The sequence below is a fragment of the Mya arenaria genome, chromosome 3, assembly GCF_026914265.1.
Source record: "Mya arenaria isolate MELC-2E11 chromosome 3, ASM2691426v1".
In the NCBI taxonomy this organism is placed as follows: Eukaryota; Metazoa; Mollusca; class Bivalvia; order Myida; family Myidae; genus Mya; species Mya arenaria.
Window position 1 is genome coordinate 71485723 of NC_069124.1, and position 19136 is coordinate 71504858.

A 19136-nucleotide genomic window follows, 5' to 3' on the forward strand; every position below is an offset into this window, starting at 1 on the left:
TGTGCATGCTATATTCAGGGCGTCTTGGTTGGTAATCAAATAGTTTGGATTTTACATCCGTATCATGAACTGTGTAATTGTTGTTACAGTTTCAAATAAAATTAATCTACCGAAATCAACTTTTCGTTAGCTCGTTCCATCCGAAACTAGTTTGCTAGGCCTTGGACTTGAAACGTATACTAGTATGATATTTGTGGTTAAATTGAGATAAATAAATGCATAATTACTTTTGGGTTTTTATGCTAAAGTAGTTAAAACATCTTGAAGTTCTAATATGATTTTGGAAATATATCATTTTATTTTTGTATAATTAATTCAAAATATTTAAAATTCATTTAAAGGGACTCGCTCATTATTTGTAAAACTCACTTATTTATAACGAAATAAGTGCGGCAAATCATTAGGAGTATTAAAATGTGATACCGACAGCTGGAACCATTCAGTAAATGTTGATTTTTGCTCTAATATCGTCTTTGAATTCCACAATATTTAATAGCGTTACAAAAGGCTTTCAGCGATTTCGTTGTGGCGTGATTGGTTGAATGGCAGTATCACGTGATGATATCAATGTGTTGTTATAACGTCGAAATATCCGCCTCTGTTGTATAAGTCCTTGTGGTCTACTGGTTGACACGTCGGTTTTCTCAAAATGAAATCTTGACGTGGGTTCGCACCCTATTAAAACCAAAATACATGTTTATACTTTGTATTTTTTCTGCATTTCCGATATCGGTTCCAGTTTCTATATAGTGTAAAACAATGATAAAATAAGTATTTTAGATGCATTACAGTGAAACCTAATTTTTGGTCCAAAAACATCAGTGGGTCCCTTCAGTAATACGGACCCTGTTGTAGTCCTAGCATTCCTCTCAATACAGTGCAGTGCCGTTTATTCAGACCAATGTGTTTTGGCTTTAATGTTGAATCATGTGAATCTAATTTAAGATATCATAAATGCTCATGTTTGATAACAAATACAATTAAACTTGTTATAATTACTTTATAAAAATCTCATATATGCTCCTTTTAAATCATACCCCTTATAAACTGGAAGAGTATAAGAAAAAAAACCTTATGCATCTAAGGCTTGAGTGATATTAACTTAACTTTGTATTACAGTACCTGCGATTTTTATGCCCCAAAGGGTGGCATACAGTTATCGGATCGTTTTTCCGTCCATCGTCCGTCCCCACGGTTTCCGATCAATAGCTGAAGAACGCTTAGGCTCAGCGTTCGTTTCAAACATTAACCTGTTAATAAGCGTTAAAGCCGATTCGCTGTCATTACCCAACATTTCTAAGCTTATAAGGGCAAAAAGTGTGAATTGAGGAAACAAGAAGTAAGGAGAGGATGGTGTTTCGAGGGCATTGTACCTGGCCGCAAGCTTGACCGTGATATTGTACACTATTAAACAGACTAATAAATGGCAGCGTGGTGTAGTTAGGTGATAATGTCCCTCGGGCCATTATCGATGTGCCAGGGATATTAATCATTGGCACCGCGCGGGCATATATTAATCTCTAAAGTATTTAATATAAATCTAACGGTAACTGTTGCCAGAAATGTTTTGATAAGCATGAAAAAACTGTTAACTGATACAAATGTTCCGAAAGTCAGACATAGCTTACAACCAACTCTAGACCTCCGGCGACCAGTTTTCGCTAGAAAGTGTATTAGAAGTGTTTTACAGGTTGATCGGATCCTGGTTTTCGACCAATTCAGTCGCCTGGATGTCTACGAATCTGCAAGTGAAACATTTTGCAAACCAAAGTGCTCGCAAAAGGGTTTTCTTTCATATTCATTCGGTCGGCGTCTAGACGGCGACTGATCAACGACGGGTCACCGTCCCGTTTTTTACCCTGTCTGGGTATTACAGACGAATATTTACAGACATCACATCAATGCTTTTCCACTCATCATAATGAGGCATAATAATTGTCTTATCAGTCCCCGTTTAGGCGATACCAGTCACAGAAGATTTGCTGACAAGTCATTAATCTCACGGGTCTCAACCAGTTTCAAGCCCATTGTCATATCTGTGGTGAACAGTTGCAGATATGTGGCATGTTGACGTGCAATCTCTGGCAAGCTGAAAAAACTAGTGCTGAATGATCGCCGATCAACCACAGATTCTAAATATGGACAAAAGCAGTTGCACTAGTTTAAAGTCAGTCGCAAATGAAATCAATCGCGAAGAGGTCATATCGCCTTGTTGGTGTGACCAGGGCAAAACAACATACCGGTAATGGGAAAATGCAGGACAAAGTGGGTGTCTTTTATAATTTAATTCCATATAAAAATGTTAACACAACATATTATACATTAACCATATCAACAATATCTATACATCAAACAAGCATTAAACCAAGCTTGTGACACTTGGGTCTGCACCACAAGAAATATCACACGAATATTCACAAAGACCTGTCTGTATTGCTATTTCACACATACTAGTCAATGATGAAAAAGCTGGAAATGATGCAATAAACCACTCTAGATAGGTTATGAATATCATTGATTTCAGACAATGATTTTAGACATTCTTTCAAATGTTCATCTTTTTATCAAGAAAAGGACTAATAGGATTTGCACCGATCCTTCAACCATGTCACTTATTCATTATGTTCATAATATCAGTACAAAATACAGAAAATAAAAACATGAATATGTTTTCATAAAATAGTATGACTGTATGTCATTTAACACATCATTAGGCCTTTTCTTAACATATCAAAAATGGCTGAAATATGAGTGACCTTTTGCATCCCATTGGTCCCTTGTGTGTGCCGTCAATATCCAGTGTTCCAGCTTGGTCATGTGCAGTAAGACTCATTGTCTAGCAGATATTTCTTTTAACAGTCCCTGGTACCTGTTACATCACTTTTTACCTGAAGAGTGTCAAAGAAATACAATTTATATTGATATATCACTGCTATTTAAAAGGGTGGCCATTTCCTCAAACTATAAAGACTAAACTTCTTAACAGAAACTATTTAGTAACCAAAGATATAATTGTATCAAATCCGTTTTTAAATAGCAATGACAAGTTGTTGTAGACAAACAGTGAAACTTGCACAATAACAGCTATGTGATTATAAAACCTGACCCAAAGTTTTACACTCTGTTGCTAATTCGATCAGGCACCACAAAGACAATCCCCTAATTGCTGTCTTCAAGGGTGAAGCCAAATTGGGGTTTCCAAAAGAAGCTGTATTATAAGTTGGCTGAGTACAAAAAGAGCCTTAACCATTATTGATCTGAATGAGGAGTTTTCCTGCATAAAATTTTCTATTGGAAACTATTTTGAAACCCCACTTTCACAGACTTTAATGAAGATCAATGAGATCTGGGAGTAGGAGTGTTTGTTGCTGGTCCCAGATGAGATTAACTTCCTTCCATAATCAGACATATGTGTCTTTATTTTAAACCCACTTATTTCAAATGCAAACATTTTTGTAAACTCAATTCAATGCATTTCAAGTGTTCAAACAATCTCTAAGACATAAAATTAAATATTCTTTAACTAAAGCAGAATTAGCAAAATTTTATATGCTGAGCAGAATATTTGTCCTAATAATAATTAAAGAAATAAAAACAACAGATCGAGTTAGGCCTCTCAAATGCTTCTTTTTAAACTTCTGCCAATTAATAGTTTTGTGCACTTGAGTAATTGAAATTATAAATTATAAATGAGCATTTCAGCGCAAGGAAAACAATCAATTACAAGGATAATAGTTGCCGTAACTGTTGTACCATGTTGTCCAGGGCAACGTTCAATAACCTGGGTGAGTATAAGTGAAAAGTTTGCAATTCATCCACAAACTAGTAACTGAATGGTAACGCTCTGATTATGTGTTTCCATTCTGATATGAAAGTGAATGTTCAGAAAACAAAAGAAATGCTAAAATATGATACAGATAGCATTTATCTGTTGACTAATTTTTTTTCTATTATATGTAACCACATCCCATAAACAATAAACAAAATCATTCAGAGGTTGACAAAACATTTGAATCCTGTTGTAAAGTTTAATACTTTAAACATTTTACTTTTTTTTTTAAATTTTACTTTTATTTCCATTGTTGTTGTTTTTATTTAACTGTACTGTTTGTGTACCTAAATCAGGCCACTGTTTAATGTTTTTTTTCATTAGATTCATGAACAATTGTGATGAAGAATATTTGTTAATTCACTCATGTATTTCTACTTGAGAAAAAAACCATTTGAAAATTGAAATAATAGATGACATAAGTAGCCATGTAAACTAAGGCTTTTTCACATCAAGAGTACCTAAATACTGGCCATTTTTGAAAAATAACTATTTTGATTATCATTTTAAAATTGAAAAGCAACATAAGAATAAAATACAAACAAAAAATGCCGCAATGCAACGAAACCAGGTTTTTAATGATTGACAGAAGAACATCAGCCTGTGTCTGTTTTTCTATTTTTAGTAACAGTGACCTTGACCTTGACCCTAGGGACTCCAGACGCAATCCCATGAAAGGTCTCCATAAACCCTTCCTATAGATCAAGTTTAGTCAAGATATGTCATCCCTAACTTAAGTCATTCAGTTTCGACCGTTTTTCTAGTTTTAGTAACAGTGACCTTGACCTTGACCCTAGGGACCCTAAACGCAATCCCATGAAAGGTCTCTATAAACTCTTCCTATAGACCAAGTTTGGTCAAGATATGTCAACCCTAACTAAAGTAATTTAGTTTTAACCGTTTTTCTATTTTTAGTAGCAGTGACCTTGACCCTAGGGACCCCAAACGCAATCCCATGAAATGTCTCCATAAACTCTTCCTATACACCAAGTTTGGTCAAGATATGTCAACCCTAACTAAAGTAATTTAGTTTTAACCGTTTTTCTATTTTTAGTAGCAGTGACCTTGACCTTGACCCTAGGGACCCCAAACGCAATCCCATGAAATGTCTCCATAAACCCTTCCTATAGACCAAGTTTAGTCAAGATATGTCATCCCTAACTAAAGTTATACAGTTTCATAGGTGAGTTTGACGCCGCCCGGCCACCCGCCCGAACAATGACATTCGTCATTCTAATAACCAGGTTTCACTATATGAAAACCTGGCTAATGAGCCATTAAAGGTAGACATAATTTTACCACAATATTGATCAACACTTATTCCTCTTGTTTATATATTTTTTTCTCGTAAAGAAACATATTGTTTATAGGTAATGGTTCTTTTAGTGCATATAGTTAAAGAGTTTTTGTCAACAAAGAAGTAAAAGTAGTAGGGTAAGGTTCATTATTCTACTATCCATCAAATGGGAAGTACCTGTAAGTCATATTTCATGGTGATCGCTCAGCTATGCCAGCAAATAAAAATTAAACTCCTTATTTGTTCTATAATTGAACAGACTCCAATTTGATTACAGCATTAATGTTTTGTAAAATAATCTCAGAAATGAAAACTGAGTCATTTTTATACATTTTGGAAGATGACAGGAAACTAACCTAACATTAGAGATGTATTTTGTGAGGCTTTTAAAGATGCATAGGAAACTACACATTATTAATGCTATAGGTTAGCGTGTGTGTTGCCTTTGCAATTATAATATCTTTGATATGGAAGTTTCATGTTTTAATGACAGACTCTAATAGTTACACTGTAGAAACACTGCAATATGTTGAAGAATGCATAAACCTGCCCTCACCTATCATTTGACCTGTGACTAGGACTGGTTGAGGTAGCGCTGAATGCCAAAGCTTGCCAGCCCAGTAAGGATGAAGCCAATAAAGCCAAGTCCTCCAAGTTTCAACCAATTCACAGGCTGAAACATTACAGGTCACATGTCATTCCCTACATACCAGCTGGTTAAACTAGGGGCAAAAACTGAACCACTTCAAATTGACATAAGCTATAAATGTATTACAAAGATGTATCAACAATTTTTATTTTCAAGATGTTCAGCTCTTGAACAACAATAAAGAAGAATTATTATTTAGGAGAATAAATCCAGGGACAGTTAATTTTCATCTTTTGACATGTTTTTGCAATTAACATATTACATTCTTAGAAAAAAAATGCGGTAATTACACTTCATAAGGCCATGCAACTAGCAAAATATTTTGGTTCAGAACATCAAGAAAAAGCTCAGTGACATATGAACTTTAAGGAACAGATTCTATACAATTATACTGTGTAAAATTGGGGGCAAAATTGAAAGAAATGACCTTGATGTCTTTTTTGCATTAGAAATTAACTGTATCACAATTGCATCAATTAATTATTACGTTGGAAAATTCATATGATGATGAAACTAAATTTAAGCTGATAACACGACAATACAGTAAAATGTTTTCAAGGGAAATTTCCATTGATCCAGGTTGTTTTGTACATAAAACAGATGGCAATGAGAATTGGAGCAGCCAAGAAAAAGTTAAAGCCTTTTTCGTTAGGCATGATGGAGGCATTATCCTTCTAATTTAGAAAGCCTAAAGGCCATAGAGTTTACGTAGTCTTCAAAAGCTGTGGAACACCACTGCTAGTACTTCATGATGCCAGTAAGCTTGCATGGAATTTTAAACCCCTTTAACTAAATGCAGATACATATGAAAACGAAATACCTTTTAGTAGAAAATGTTTTACCTCTGCCTTTGAAGGTTTAGCTTTCCCACTATTGGACATGTCTGGGGGATTTGATCCCCAGAACATTTTGGAGTACATTTCCCGCTGATCTTTCTTCTTGTTGTGGTTCACCTTTGTAAGGCGGGACAACTCGGAGTGAAGCCACTAAGGGTTTAAAAACATTAAAATTGACAGAAATAATGTACACATTAAAATGATGGAATTGTATATCTTTAGAAATGATTATTTTTATAATATATGCTGCATAATGCACCATACATCTGCAAGCAATGTAAATTGCAAACAAAAATGTGTCCATAGGATATGAATGCTGTCTTACGCCGCATTTGTCACAAAAGCAAGGACCATTATTTTGTCCATTCTTCATAAATGTGCATCAAAATTATAAGTTCCACAAACCAAGTGCAATAAGACCATATTCCACCTGGTGCAGTACATCAAAGTCAAAAAGCTGCAATTCTGGTCAAATTGCCTACACACTTTTGATCGAACAGCCTAACACTCATTCAAATCTCCATAATGTTTGGTCCAATATCCCTAACCTTTTTGGTCCTAACACCTCCACACTTTTGGTCAAATAGCCCCCATACTTATGGTCCAGTAGCCCCAACACTTTTGGTCCAGTAGCCCCCAATACTTATGGTCCAGTAGCTCCTTATACTTATGGTCCAACAGCACAAACACTTTGGTCAAATAGCCCCCCATACCTATGGTCCTATCCTATAGCCCCAGCACTTATGGTCCAATAGCCCCAACACTTTTGGTCAAATAGCTCGCCCGTACTTATGGTCCAATAGCCCCAACACTTCAGGTCAGTAGCTCCTTATACTTATGGTCCAATAGCCCAAACACTTTCAGTCCAGTAGCCCCTTATACTTATGGTCCAAAAGCCCCAACACTTTCAGTCCAGTAGCTCCTTATACTTATGGTCCAATAGCCCCAACACTTCAGGTCAGTAGCTCCTTATACTTATGGTCCAATAGCCCAAACACTTTCAGTCCAGTAGCCCCTTATACTTATGGTCCAAAAGCCCCAACACTTTCAGTCCAGTAGCCCCTTATACTTATGGTCCAATAGCCCCAACACTTCAGGTCAGTAGCTCCTTATACTTATGGTCCAATAGCCCAAACACTTTCAGTCCAGTAGCCCCTTATACTTATGGTCCAAAAGCCCCAACACTTTCAGTCCAGTAGCCCCTTATACTTATGGTCCAATAGCCCCAACACTTCAGGTCAGTAGCTCCTTATACTTATGGTCCAATAGCCCAAACACTTTCAGTCCAGTAGCCCCTTATACTTATGGTCAAATAGCCCCAACACTTTCAGTCCAGTAGCCCCTTATACTTATGGTCCAAAAGCCCCAACACTTTTGGTCCAGTAGCCCCTTATACTTATGGTCAAATAGCCCCAACACTTTCAGTCCAGTAGCCCCTTATACTTATGGTCCAAAAGCCCCAACACTTTCAGTCCAGTAGCCCCTTATACTTATGGTCAAATAGCCCCAACACTTTCAGTCCAGTAGCCCCTTATACTTATGGTCCAAAAGCCCCAACACTTTTGGTCCAGTAGCCCCTTATACTTATGGTCAAATAGCCCCAACACTTTCAGTCCAGTAGCCCCTTATACTTATGGTCCAAAAGCCCCAACACTTTCAGTCCAGTAGCCCCTTATACTTATGGTCCAATAGCCCCAACACTTCAGGTCAGTAGCTCCTTATACTTATGGTCCAATAGCCCAAACACTTTCAGTCCAGTAGCCCCTTATACTTATGGTCCAAAAGCCCCAACACTTTCAGTCCAGTAGCCCCTTATACTTATGGTCCAATAGCCCCAACACTTCAGGTCAGTAGCTCCTTATACTTATGGTCCAATAGCCCAAACACTTTCAGTCCAGTAGCCCCTTATACTTATGGTCCAAAAGCCCCAACACTTTCAGTCCAGTAGCCCCTTATACTTATGGTCCAATAGCCCCAACACTTCAGGTCAGTAGCTCCTTATACTTATGGTCCAATAGCCCAAACACTTTCAGTCCAGTAGCCCCTTATACTTATGGTCAAAAAGCCCCAACACTTTCAGTCCAGTAGCCCCTTATACTTATGGTCCAATAGCCCCAACACTTCAGGTCAGTAGCTCCTTATACTTATGGTCCAATAGCCCAAACACTTTCAGTCCAGTAGCCCCTTATACTTATGGTCCAAAAGCCCCAACACTTTCAGTCCAGTAGCCCCTTATACTTATGGTCCAATAGCCCCAACACTTCAGGTCAGTAGCTCCTTATACTTATGGTCCAATAGCCCAAACACTTTCAGTCCAGTAGCCCCTTATACTTATGGTCCAAAAGCCCCAACACTTTCAGTCCAGTAGCCCCTTATACTTATGGTCCAATAGCCCCAACACTTCAGGTCAGTAGCTCCTTATACTTATGGTCCAATAGCCCAAACACTTTCAGCCCAGTAGCCCCTTATACTTATGGTCAAATAGCCCCAACACTTTCAGTCCAGTAGCCCCTTATACTTATGGTCCAAAAGCCCCAACACTTTTGGTCCAGTAGCCCCTTATACTTATGGTCAAATAGCCCCAACACTTTCAGTCCAGTAGCCCCTTATACTTATGGTCCAAAAGCCCCAACACTTTCAGTCCAGTAGCCCCTTATACTTATGGTCAAATAGCCCCAACACTTTCAGTCCAGTAGCCCCTTATACTTATGGTCCAAAAGCCCCAACACTTTTGGTCCAGTAGCCCCTTATACTTATGGTCAAATAGCCCCAACACTTTCAGTCCAGTAGCCCCTTATACTTATGGTCCAAAAGCCCCAACACTTTCAGTCCAGTAGCCCCTTATACTTATGGTCCAATAGCCCCAACACTTCAGGTCAGTAGCTCCTTATACTTATGGTCCAATAGCCCAAACACTTTCAGTCCAGTAGCCCCTTATACTTATGGTCCAAAAGCCCCAACACTTTCAGTCCAGTAGCCCCTTATACTTATGGTCCAATAGCCCCAACACTTCAGGTCAGTAGCTCCTTATACTTATGGTCCAATAGCCCAAACACTTTCAGTCCAGTAGCCCCTTATACTTATGGTCCAAAAGCCCCAACACTTTCAGTCCAGTAGCCCCTTATACTTATGGTCCAATAGCCCCAACACTTCAGGTCAGTAGCTCCTTATACTTATGGTCCAATAGCCCAAACACTTTCAGTCCAGTAGCCCCTTATACTTATGGTCAAATAGCCCCAACACTTTCAGTCCAGTAGCCCCTTATACTTATGGTCCAAAAGCCCCAACACTTTTGGTCCAGTAGCCCCTTATACTTATGGTCAAATAGCCCCAACACTTTCAGTCCAGTAGCCCCTTATACTTATGGTCCAAAAGCCCCAACACTTTCAGTCCAGTAGCCCCTTATACTTATGGTCAAATAGCCCCAACACTTTCAGTCCAGTAGCCCCTTATACTTATGGTCCAAAAGCCCCAACACTTTTGGTCCAGTAGCCCCTTATACTTATGGTCCAATAGCCCAAACACTTTCAGTCCAGTAGCCCCTTATACTTATGGTCAAATAGCCCCAACACTTTTGGTCCAGTAGCCCCTTATACTTATGGTCAAATAGCCCCAACACTTTCAGTCCAGTAGCCCCTTATACTTATGGTCCAAAAGCCCCAACACTTTTGGTCCAGTAGCCCCTTATACTTATGGTCAAATAGCCCCAACACTTTCAGTCCAGTAGCCCCTTATACTTATTGTCCAATAGCCCCAACACTCAGTCCAGTAGCCCCTTATACTTATGGTCAAATAGCCCCAACACTTTCAGTCCAGTAGCCCCTTGTACTTATGGTCCAATAGCCCCGACACTTTCAGACCACTTACCCCCCATACTGATGGTCGAACAACCCAAACAGTTTTGGTCTTATAACCACCACTCTTTTGGTGAAATAGCCCCAACACTTTTAGTCCAGAAGCCTCCAATACTGATGGTCGAACAGTTCAAAGAGTTTTGCTGTAATAGCCACCACACTTTTGGTGAAATAGCCCCGACACTTTCAGTCCAGAAGCCCCAATACTGATGGTCAAACAGCCCAAACAGTGTTGGTCTAATAGCCACCAAACTTTTGGTGAAATAGCCCCGACACTTTTAGTCCAGAAGCCCGCAATACTGATGGTCGAACAGCTCAAACAGTTTTGGTCTTATAACCACCACACTTTTTGTGAAATAGCCCCGACACTTTCAGTCCAGAAGCCCCCAATACTGATGGTCGAACAGTTCAAAGAGTTTTGGTCTAATAGCCGCCACACTTTTATTGAAATAGCCCCAACACTTTCAGACCACTTACCCCCCATACTGATGGTCGAACCGCCCAAACAGTTTTGGTCCAATAGCCACCACACTTTTGGTGAAATAGCCGCGACACTTTCAGTCCAAAAGCCCCCCATACTGATGGTCGAACAGCCCAAACAGTTTTGGTCTAATGGCCACCACCCTTTTTTTGAAATGGCCATGGCACATTTGGTCTAATAGCCACCACACTTTTGGTGAAATCGCCACAGCACATTTGGTCCAATAGCCCCAAAACTTTTGGTCCAATAGTCCCACACACATTATAGCTCCCACAATTTGGGACAAAACCCAACACACTTTCAAAAAACTCTTTTGTTCAGATAGTTCAATCATGTTTGATCCAATAGCCTAACAATTTGATTAGGGAGCCATTATACAGCTATATCTTTCCTAAAGATCAAGTTTGAAATCTTCAGTATTCTTTTAGCATTATGCTGCTTAAGCAAACTGTTGAAAACGTCCACAAAAACTCAACAAAAGCTCATTGCTTAACAGTAGCAGACATTACCTTATTAGTGGCATCCTGCTCCAGTGCCTTTTTGTAAGCCACAATGGCCTTGTCAGCATTCCCTAACTTCTCTTGGGCCTGAAAAAAGACATATGGTTGTGGCATTTTCAATATAATAAAGTGCACTGATAAACCCTACAAAGAAATTAATAGGAAATATCTAATTTTATCAATCCAGATATTATATTATACTGGCTATTGTTATTTATTGGCATATTGGACGTAGCCATCGCTAGGAAATGACATTCCAATTTGTAACTTTTCACTTTATTTCATTCAAAATTCATCAAAATTTAAACAGGGTATGTTGCATTCAACTAATCCAACTCTTGGGCAATAGAAAAGTAGTATCATGGAAAGCATGCAATTCTCTCATAAAGGATACTTATTAACTGCAGTATTGTTGAACAAATGTACATCCAAACAAGCCCTCAGACATGTCAGCTTATCAGTGCCTCAGATGAAACAAGGCGAGTGTCTTACTATGAACCACCATAGTGTGTAACAGGAACAAGAGGTCCATGGGAGAACAACAATGCTCTCCTGTTGTTCTTCTTCTCTTTCTTTTTAGTAAAATTGGCCTAAATCAGCAATCATTAGAGTCAAGGTGTGGGCCTTGCAGTACATGTGTGCACTGTCTCCAGCAACATGTGTACCAAGTTTCATTTCAATACCAAGAAAAGATTTAGAGTTATGGCCAGGGTTAATGGAGCAGCGGACAACAATACAATAAATAGTCTTTATACTTTGAACAAGAGCGGTCACAGATAGCTATATCCCCCCTCATGGGGGCATTTTTTGTAACGAAAGCCAATCAATGGTAAGGGTAGTTTCTCAGGAACATAAGAAATGCGTAAAATTAAGAAAGGGCAATAACTCAATTTTAAATGTAAAATAAGCAAAGGGCAATAACTCTTTCAAAAATGGTCGAATCCGTAAGCCCAACAATATGCGCTGCTTCACTTTATGATCATCAGTCTGTGAAAGTTTGGTAGAAATCGCATAAGAAATGTAAGAGGAGATGCAAAGAAATGAATGTGGGACAGATGGACGCACGGACGCACAGACGCACATATGTATATATGTACATACTCGATCACACTTATAAATATGTCTATGTATATGTATTATGTAATGCCATGTTCAATCTCTTCTTCAAAGGAGGAAATAAAGAATTATCTATCTATCTATCTATCTTTTCAAGGCGGGGGATAAAAATAGATGAGATATCATTTGTTGAGTGACGACATACCTGCCCCAATCGGATGTAGGCCTTGGTGTGAGATGCCAGGAGCTTGATGGACTCTTCAGCAGCCTTCCGGGCTGGTTCATAAGCTTCAAGCTGAATATAAAGTGCAACAGGACTGTTACTTGTGTTGTAATGCATCTTGTATAACTAGGTGTAAGTTTTTATATATTGAAATAAAACATCCATAGTGTGGGATATTTCTAGTTGACATCACGACTGATGTTACATTTGAATTGACCCATCATTTCTCAAACATTTACATTCCTTTCATACCTTGAAGAAGGCAGCTGAGTTATTGCACTGTACGATGGCCCGGAACTCAAGGGCTTTCTGCAGGTTGTCTGCCCCTTCTTTCCTCAAGTTCTCTGGCTCAAGCACCTTTAACGCACTGTAAGATAAAAATACAGTGATAATACCTTAAAAGCACAGCTCTGCAGTCAATTGATAAATGAAGTATATACATAAAACTTGAGACCTGTCTAAAAAAAGAAGAAATGAATTCATTTTGCTTTTGAAAGAAAACAGGAGCATGCTCACAAGTGGATGCCGAACCTCATCCATTTTTTTTGTCGTCAAAGGGGCATAAGTCTATGTAATAATTTCATCCACAGAATAGTCCATGCTGTACAATGTCCAAGAGACCAGTGTTATGAAAATCAGATTTTTTTTTTTTTTTAAAAGGGAACACCAAAAATTCCCTTCACAACTTGACAAGAAAAGGTACCTACAACGAATATGAGTTGATGGATCGTTCAAACTCCTTCCTTCTGAAGTAATAATTCCCCCTTTCCTTCTTTTTCTCCCTGTAAAATTACAAAGAAAGTTGAAATGTCATATGACGTTAATAATATCAGTTCATTCTGAAAAAGCTTATAACTGATCCTTACCCAATATGGAAAATTAGCAGAAATAGCAAAGTTGAGTGAGTTTGATATTCATCTATAGCTTACAGTTAAGCACAGACAAATTTTATAATATCTTGTAAACAAAATTGGCAACATAATGTTTAAAGTGATAGTATCATTCATTTTAAAGTAAAGCCTTGTTATAAATTGCCTTATCAGTACCAGCTTATTAACCAATAAACTCAAATGCATGCCCACAATAAATTCATTCTATACATAAGAAATAACTATGAAAGGAACATAACTCAGCTTATCAGGTCAACCATAAAATATTAGATCCTTTACGGTGATCAGCAAAAGGCTTACAGGCATTCTCAGTTAACATTGAAGACGCACAATAATAGCTGATTATTGGTTTGAAAATAGCAATCCGTTCTGATTGAATATACAGTTTAAGAAGAATGATTTTGCTCGAAACTATTTATGGTAAGTGTTGATTCTCAAAAATAGTGAAACTTGAACTTGATCCTGCTGAGATAATTTGCGTGTAATATGTAGGGCTGTAACGATTCATCGGTGCAACGTGAAATCGCGATTCGGTACCCGACAATAAACTGTATCGTATCGCATTGTACGGTAAAAAATCGTGTGTATCACGTATCATTCGTTATCTCGACTTAAGGTTTGTATGCTTAAAACACTTTCCAAACATCTTTGAACGATCCGGTCAATTTGTTAACTTTCATTTTTAACTGTCAAAACAGCGAAAGCCACTTCAGCCGCATTTTCGTAAACATCAGGTCGAGCTAGCAAAATACGTTTCAACTAGTTATAATACTTATCTACACCATGTTTATTTTTCAAACTAAAATGAAAAATGAAAATAAAATTATTAAAAAAATTGCAATTTAATTTTCTTTTTTAAATTTGATTTACAAAAGATATGAAAAAAAACGGGAATCTGAGAGCTATCTGTATGCGATAATGCAACTGAAGTGGCTTTCATTGTTTTGACAGTTTTCAGTTGTCTGCAAAGTCAAGAATGGCGGAAGGAAATTCTACTGGTAGTAAAGAAAAACCCTATAGAAATGTGCCAGCAAAATATAAGTCCAAAGCTTGGGAGAACTTTGGTTTTGCAAAGTCAGACAATAAACTAGTAATTTGTAAATTATGTCTGGCCGAATTAAAATATAATGGAAACACTACCACGCATCTTCGCCGATGCAAAATAATAAAAACATTAAAAGTATAGTTTCGGTAAGGATATACAATTTACAAAATAAGCAAACATTAAAGTCCTACATAATAAAATATATATATATATATAAGCGTATCGTGATATATCGTGAATCGCGTACACCGTATCTTGATACGTATCATATCGTGAGTTGAGTGACGATACACAGCCCTAGTAATATGTCAAATGAGCTTACGCCTCTGCATATTTTGACTTGAAGTCCATCTTTCCATAGTCTATCTCCTCGCTAGACAAGAGAGTGACTGTCAGCTTGAAGTTGGTCTTCGCTGGAACATCAGGTGGCCTAAAATGTTAAAATGAATGGTTATTTTTCCCCCATTTTTTCATTGAATATACTTGTTTATTTGAAGATGTTTTCCATTACAATTAAAGTATCAGTAAAAATAAATAACAATTTGGAAAAGTGATTATTACCTTTTACAGCAATTCAAAGTTCCCAATATTTTCTATTAAAAGTTGAAATAAATATCCTACACATACTGGTAACTTACAGACTAACCTTGCCATTCTTGTTTAGCCTAATTAAAATGTTTCATTTTTTTTAAAACTAAGCCAAATACATGTCCTACAAGTTACTTACATTCCAACCTCGCCATACATGTACTGGTAGCCTGAAATGACCTGGGCCTTCTCTCCTATGTTCATCAGAGCCACAGCAAGGTCCAATGCTGAAACATGGTGATAATCAGATAATAACAGTTACAAAGCCGTATAAGTATTCAACGCCAGTTTGGTGAAACATTTCATACATCATTTCCCTGCAACTCAATAAGTGTAAATACAATTAAAGCAGTGTTATTGGCAGGCTAGTGTAATATCTAATTAAACACAATGCCAAAAAGGTAATTCAAGGTTGCCCTTACCCATAACCCTCCCCATAGCCCCTCCAACGTTGCTGCGGGTTAGAGAACCGTCAAGTACTTGGTTGCTCAAACTTGGGCTACTAGTTATTTTATCACCAACAAAGATTGTCTCTGTAGAGTACATTATAACATTGTTCCATTTGTCCATATCCTCTACCAGACACTGGCTTATTATGTTTATTAAATTACAGATTAATAAGCCATTACAAGTAAGAAATCCTCAAGAAAAATTGGCCTACTTTGATAATTGAATTATGATTTAATAAGCCATATCCATTTGAGAAATTGCACTGCACAAATTAAATCATTTCAAATTAGTTAAACATTATTAGGCATGTTAAGAGAGATGCTAAGATAGTGACTGTAGCTTTTCAGACAAATGTTTCATGTTATTTATACATCATGCTAATTCTAATGGCGTTTTGGACTATAACTTGACATAAAAACAAAGACATGAAGACAAACTTAACAAAAACATCTCCAGTACAAATAATTTGCTTGAACAAACAAATACACACTCTTAAAACTTGTTTCTTTTCTGATATGGGAGCTATATATGTTTATAGACGAAAATAAAGAATCCACTCTCCGACATGATAGAATGTGGCACAATTTCTTTTGAAATCAAGATGAGGATGTTATAGTTTAGATATCATTACATTTCATATAAATAAATTTTGCATGTTTGGACAACATTAAACAAGCCTGTCTATGATGCTGCCAATACACCATGTGTCAACACTATAATACAAAGAGCTCAGCATAAAAGGGAGGTAAAGCATTTGCCAGGCTTTGATGTTATTGGAACAGTTCTATCCCATACCTACCTTGCGCAACATCCCCCTGTCCCAGGACAAACTCAAGCGTCTGTTCAGGCAGAGTGGTTCCTAGCTCTGGCATTTCCTGTAGCAGTATGATCTTCACCCGCTCCTGCATGTTGGGCCGGGGACCAGTACCTGCTGTCAACACCTGCAAATCAACCAGATACAAAGTGTCAAATTATATACCTATTATAAACTTCCCAGTAAACTATTTAGTATGCAGCTGTTAGAGTAAGAACTGAAGAACTCTTGCTTTGCAGTAACTTTGTGGCACTTGTATATAGGGTAATGCTCAATAACGGTGATTACTAAACACATAAAGTTTAGACTAATAAAGACCTTGGACAAGAATATGACATGGCATTCAATAAAACCTTTCCTAAAAAATACAGTACTCCAAAGAATAAATATCAAGCATATCTCATAAATCATTTATACAACGCATATAATGGATCTCACCTTTTTCAGGAGTGTTTTGTTGCCCAGGATGTCTGTGTATTCATCCTCTGGGTCCTGCGTACCTTCTGATGCCTCTGAGCTTGGGCCATCTCCTGTGCAAACAAAAGCAAATGAATAACTGTACTGAAAATAAGCCAAGGTAATAAACCTGCTTTAACCGGGTATATTATGACATTGTGATTTATACCAACCAACACATGTTTTAAAAGCCAAAACAATTAAACAACCCAAACCTGGTGCCTGTTTCCCCATTGGAGAGTCTGGTGCTGCAGTCCCCAGGGAGTCCCCATCATCTCCTGATGCTCCAACTGCTGGATCCATTTTGTCTTGGGTATCCTCGTGTTTTAATGGCTCAGTCGTGTCCATTTTCTGCAAAATGTTACAGTATGATGACATGATATAGCACTATCACTTACAAAACCAAATGTTTTGTGTTTCAAAAGTACCAATAGTTACAATGTACAGCTGACATACATGCTGTTGCAATTAAAGCGTGTCTGAGCGCCATCATAGCTTTTGAAGGAATGTAGGTACCAACAATCCCAATAGGCCTTGGGGAAATACTGATATATAAAGTCTCTGAAGCCTAGTAATGGAAATATTTACCATATTGGCAACAGGGGTCAAAACACAAGATTGATAAGTTTTTTTAATACCTTCAACTTTCAAATGACATAAAATTTTATACATTCCACCCAAACACCCTTCAGTCATTTTTTTTTCTTATGTCATAAAAAAACAGACGCACAATAATTTGCAAAATTGACGTCAAAGAATTTCTTGTCATATTTACATGGACAAGTCATGATTTATATTGCCTACATTTTAGAGTACATATATGTACACTATCAACCATGCGTTACTTGCAGATTTTGCAATGTGCTGCTATTTTTCAATACTGCAGACCATATCTGTTTAATCTTTTTTTCACAATACATCGTGATGTAGGCATATCGCACGCCACATTTATTGCTATAATTTGGTCTGCAACATGATATAATTATATGACAAGGGTCATGGTTCACAATGGTGTAAAATGTTGGCTGTTTATCATGAAATACAAACGGAATCCCCCGGAATTCCGACCCCGCCAGGGTATCCATATCCCCTGGAATTATTGTTTTACAAGGTTGACATTGGAAAGCATCAATTACATTACGAATGAGAAAATCCAGGAAGGAGCATGATGACTAAGTCCCAAAATTCTTGTAATAAGAGTGTGTTTCTGTATTTATTCTTATATAATAATTGAAGATATCACGCTAAATTTTGCTGCATAAAAATCACATGGTGTAATATCAAAATCCCCTGGAATTCAGACCAAAATCCCCTTGGAAGCCTCTCAGAAATATGGCATGTATGTGTTATATTCTTCAAGAAGTAAGTCAATGGTGATGGAAACACTTGCCCAGAATGAAAAATACCCAGTATCTCACAATCCATATGATATAATATTGGTCAATGGAAAAATTGTTATAATTTACCCATCAGTACGACCTAAAAGAATCAAAGGGTATTTATACACCCATAATGGCCAATGTGCACTCAAAATAACAATCATTTTCTTAGATGCAAATGAACATTTAGCTAGCTATAAGACACTATTATTTTTTTGTCTCTGATACTAAAATGTAAATGAGAGAATGAAAGTCTAACTCTCGAGACTCGACCGAGAGTGGTCTGTCATGTGGTCTCAGTCAAAGGTTGAAGGTGCCCCTCTGAAAGTCTGACAGCTTAACATATGTCTTGTCAAAAGGCACAAAACATGCTTACATAATACTAAATATGCACGTGCATGATGTAATGTTTTATGGTTTAGTTCTGACAGTTTAAAGTGAAAGTACATTCAATATCAACAAAATATTTGTATATGTTCAGCTTTTGATACGAATTATGGTGATAACATTGGAAATTGTAAAGATTGATATATTGTGTATATTTCTTCAAGGCAAAAGTAAGTTTCCACGTCAAATATAAATTATTGACTTTCATTTTTTTCTCACTTCTTACCCCGGCTTGGTTGTTTACTTAAAGTAGTCTAACGTATTTTGCGACATTAAAATTACGATAAAAAAGTTTTAAACCAAACCATCTAGAACATTTTATTAGAGAAATTAATTACATCAAATGATTTGACAGTTCTTGTATAAATGTATTCGCTTTAAAATTATATACGAAACATTTTT

The 19136-nt window shown here is 37.3% G+C and overlaps 1 protein-coding gene across 1 annotated transcript; it reads right to left on the reverse strand.

Moving 5' to 3' along the window:
- Nucleotides 1-2270: 2270 nt before the first annotated feature.
- On the reverse strand, nucleotides 2271-18978 carry LOC128228511 (peptidyl-prolyl cis-trans isomerase FKBP8-like). The gene is made up of 13 exons (XM_052939854.1): nucleotides 18961-18978; nucleotides 17184-17319; nucleotides 16951-17042; nucleotides 16498-16639; nucleotides 15388-15475; nucleotides 14983-15090; nucleotides 13433-13507; nucleotides 12978-13092; nucleotides 12708-12797; nucleotides 11456-11533; nucleotides 6618-6761; nucleotides 5683-5799; nucleotides 2271-2888 (listed from the first exon to the last, which is right to left on the reverse strand). Exons 2-12 carry the CDS (start codon nucleotides 17314-17316, stop codon nucleotides 5701-5703), a joined length of 1164 nt encoding a protein of 387 aa, XP_052795814.1. The 5' UTR covers nucleotides 17317-17319; nucleotides 18961-18978; the 3' UTR covers nucleotides 2271-2888; nucleotides 5683-5700.
- Between the last annotated feature and the right edge of the window lie 158 nt (nucleotides 18979-19136).

What these genes read in the sequence shown, in the direction of transcription:
- LOC128228511 (XM_052939854.1), bottom strand. Translation starts at nt 17,316, where the DNA reads ATGGACACGACTGAGCCATTAAAACACGAGGATACCCAAGACAAAATG. An exon ending in AGCAGGATGCCACTAATAAG is followed by an intron (nt 6,762 to 11,455) that starts GTAATGTCTGCT and finishes TTAAACCCTTAG; the next exon opens with TGGCTTCACTCCGAGTTGTC. An exon ending in CTAAACCTTCAAAGGCAGAG is followed by an intron (nt 5,800 to 6,617) that starts GTAAAACATTTT and finishes GTAATGTTTCAG; the next exon opens with CCTGTGAATTGGTTGAAACT.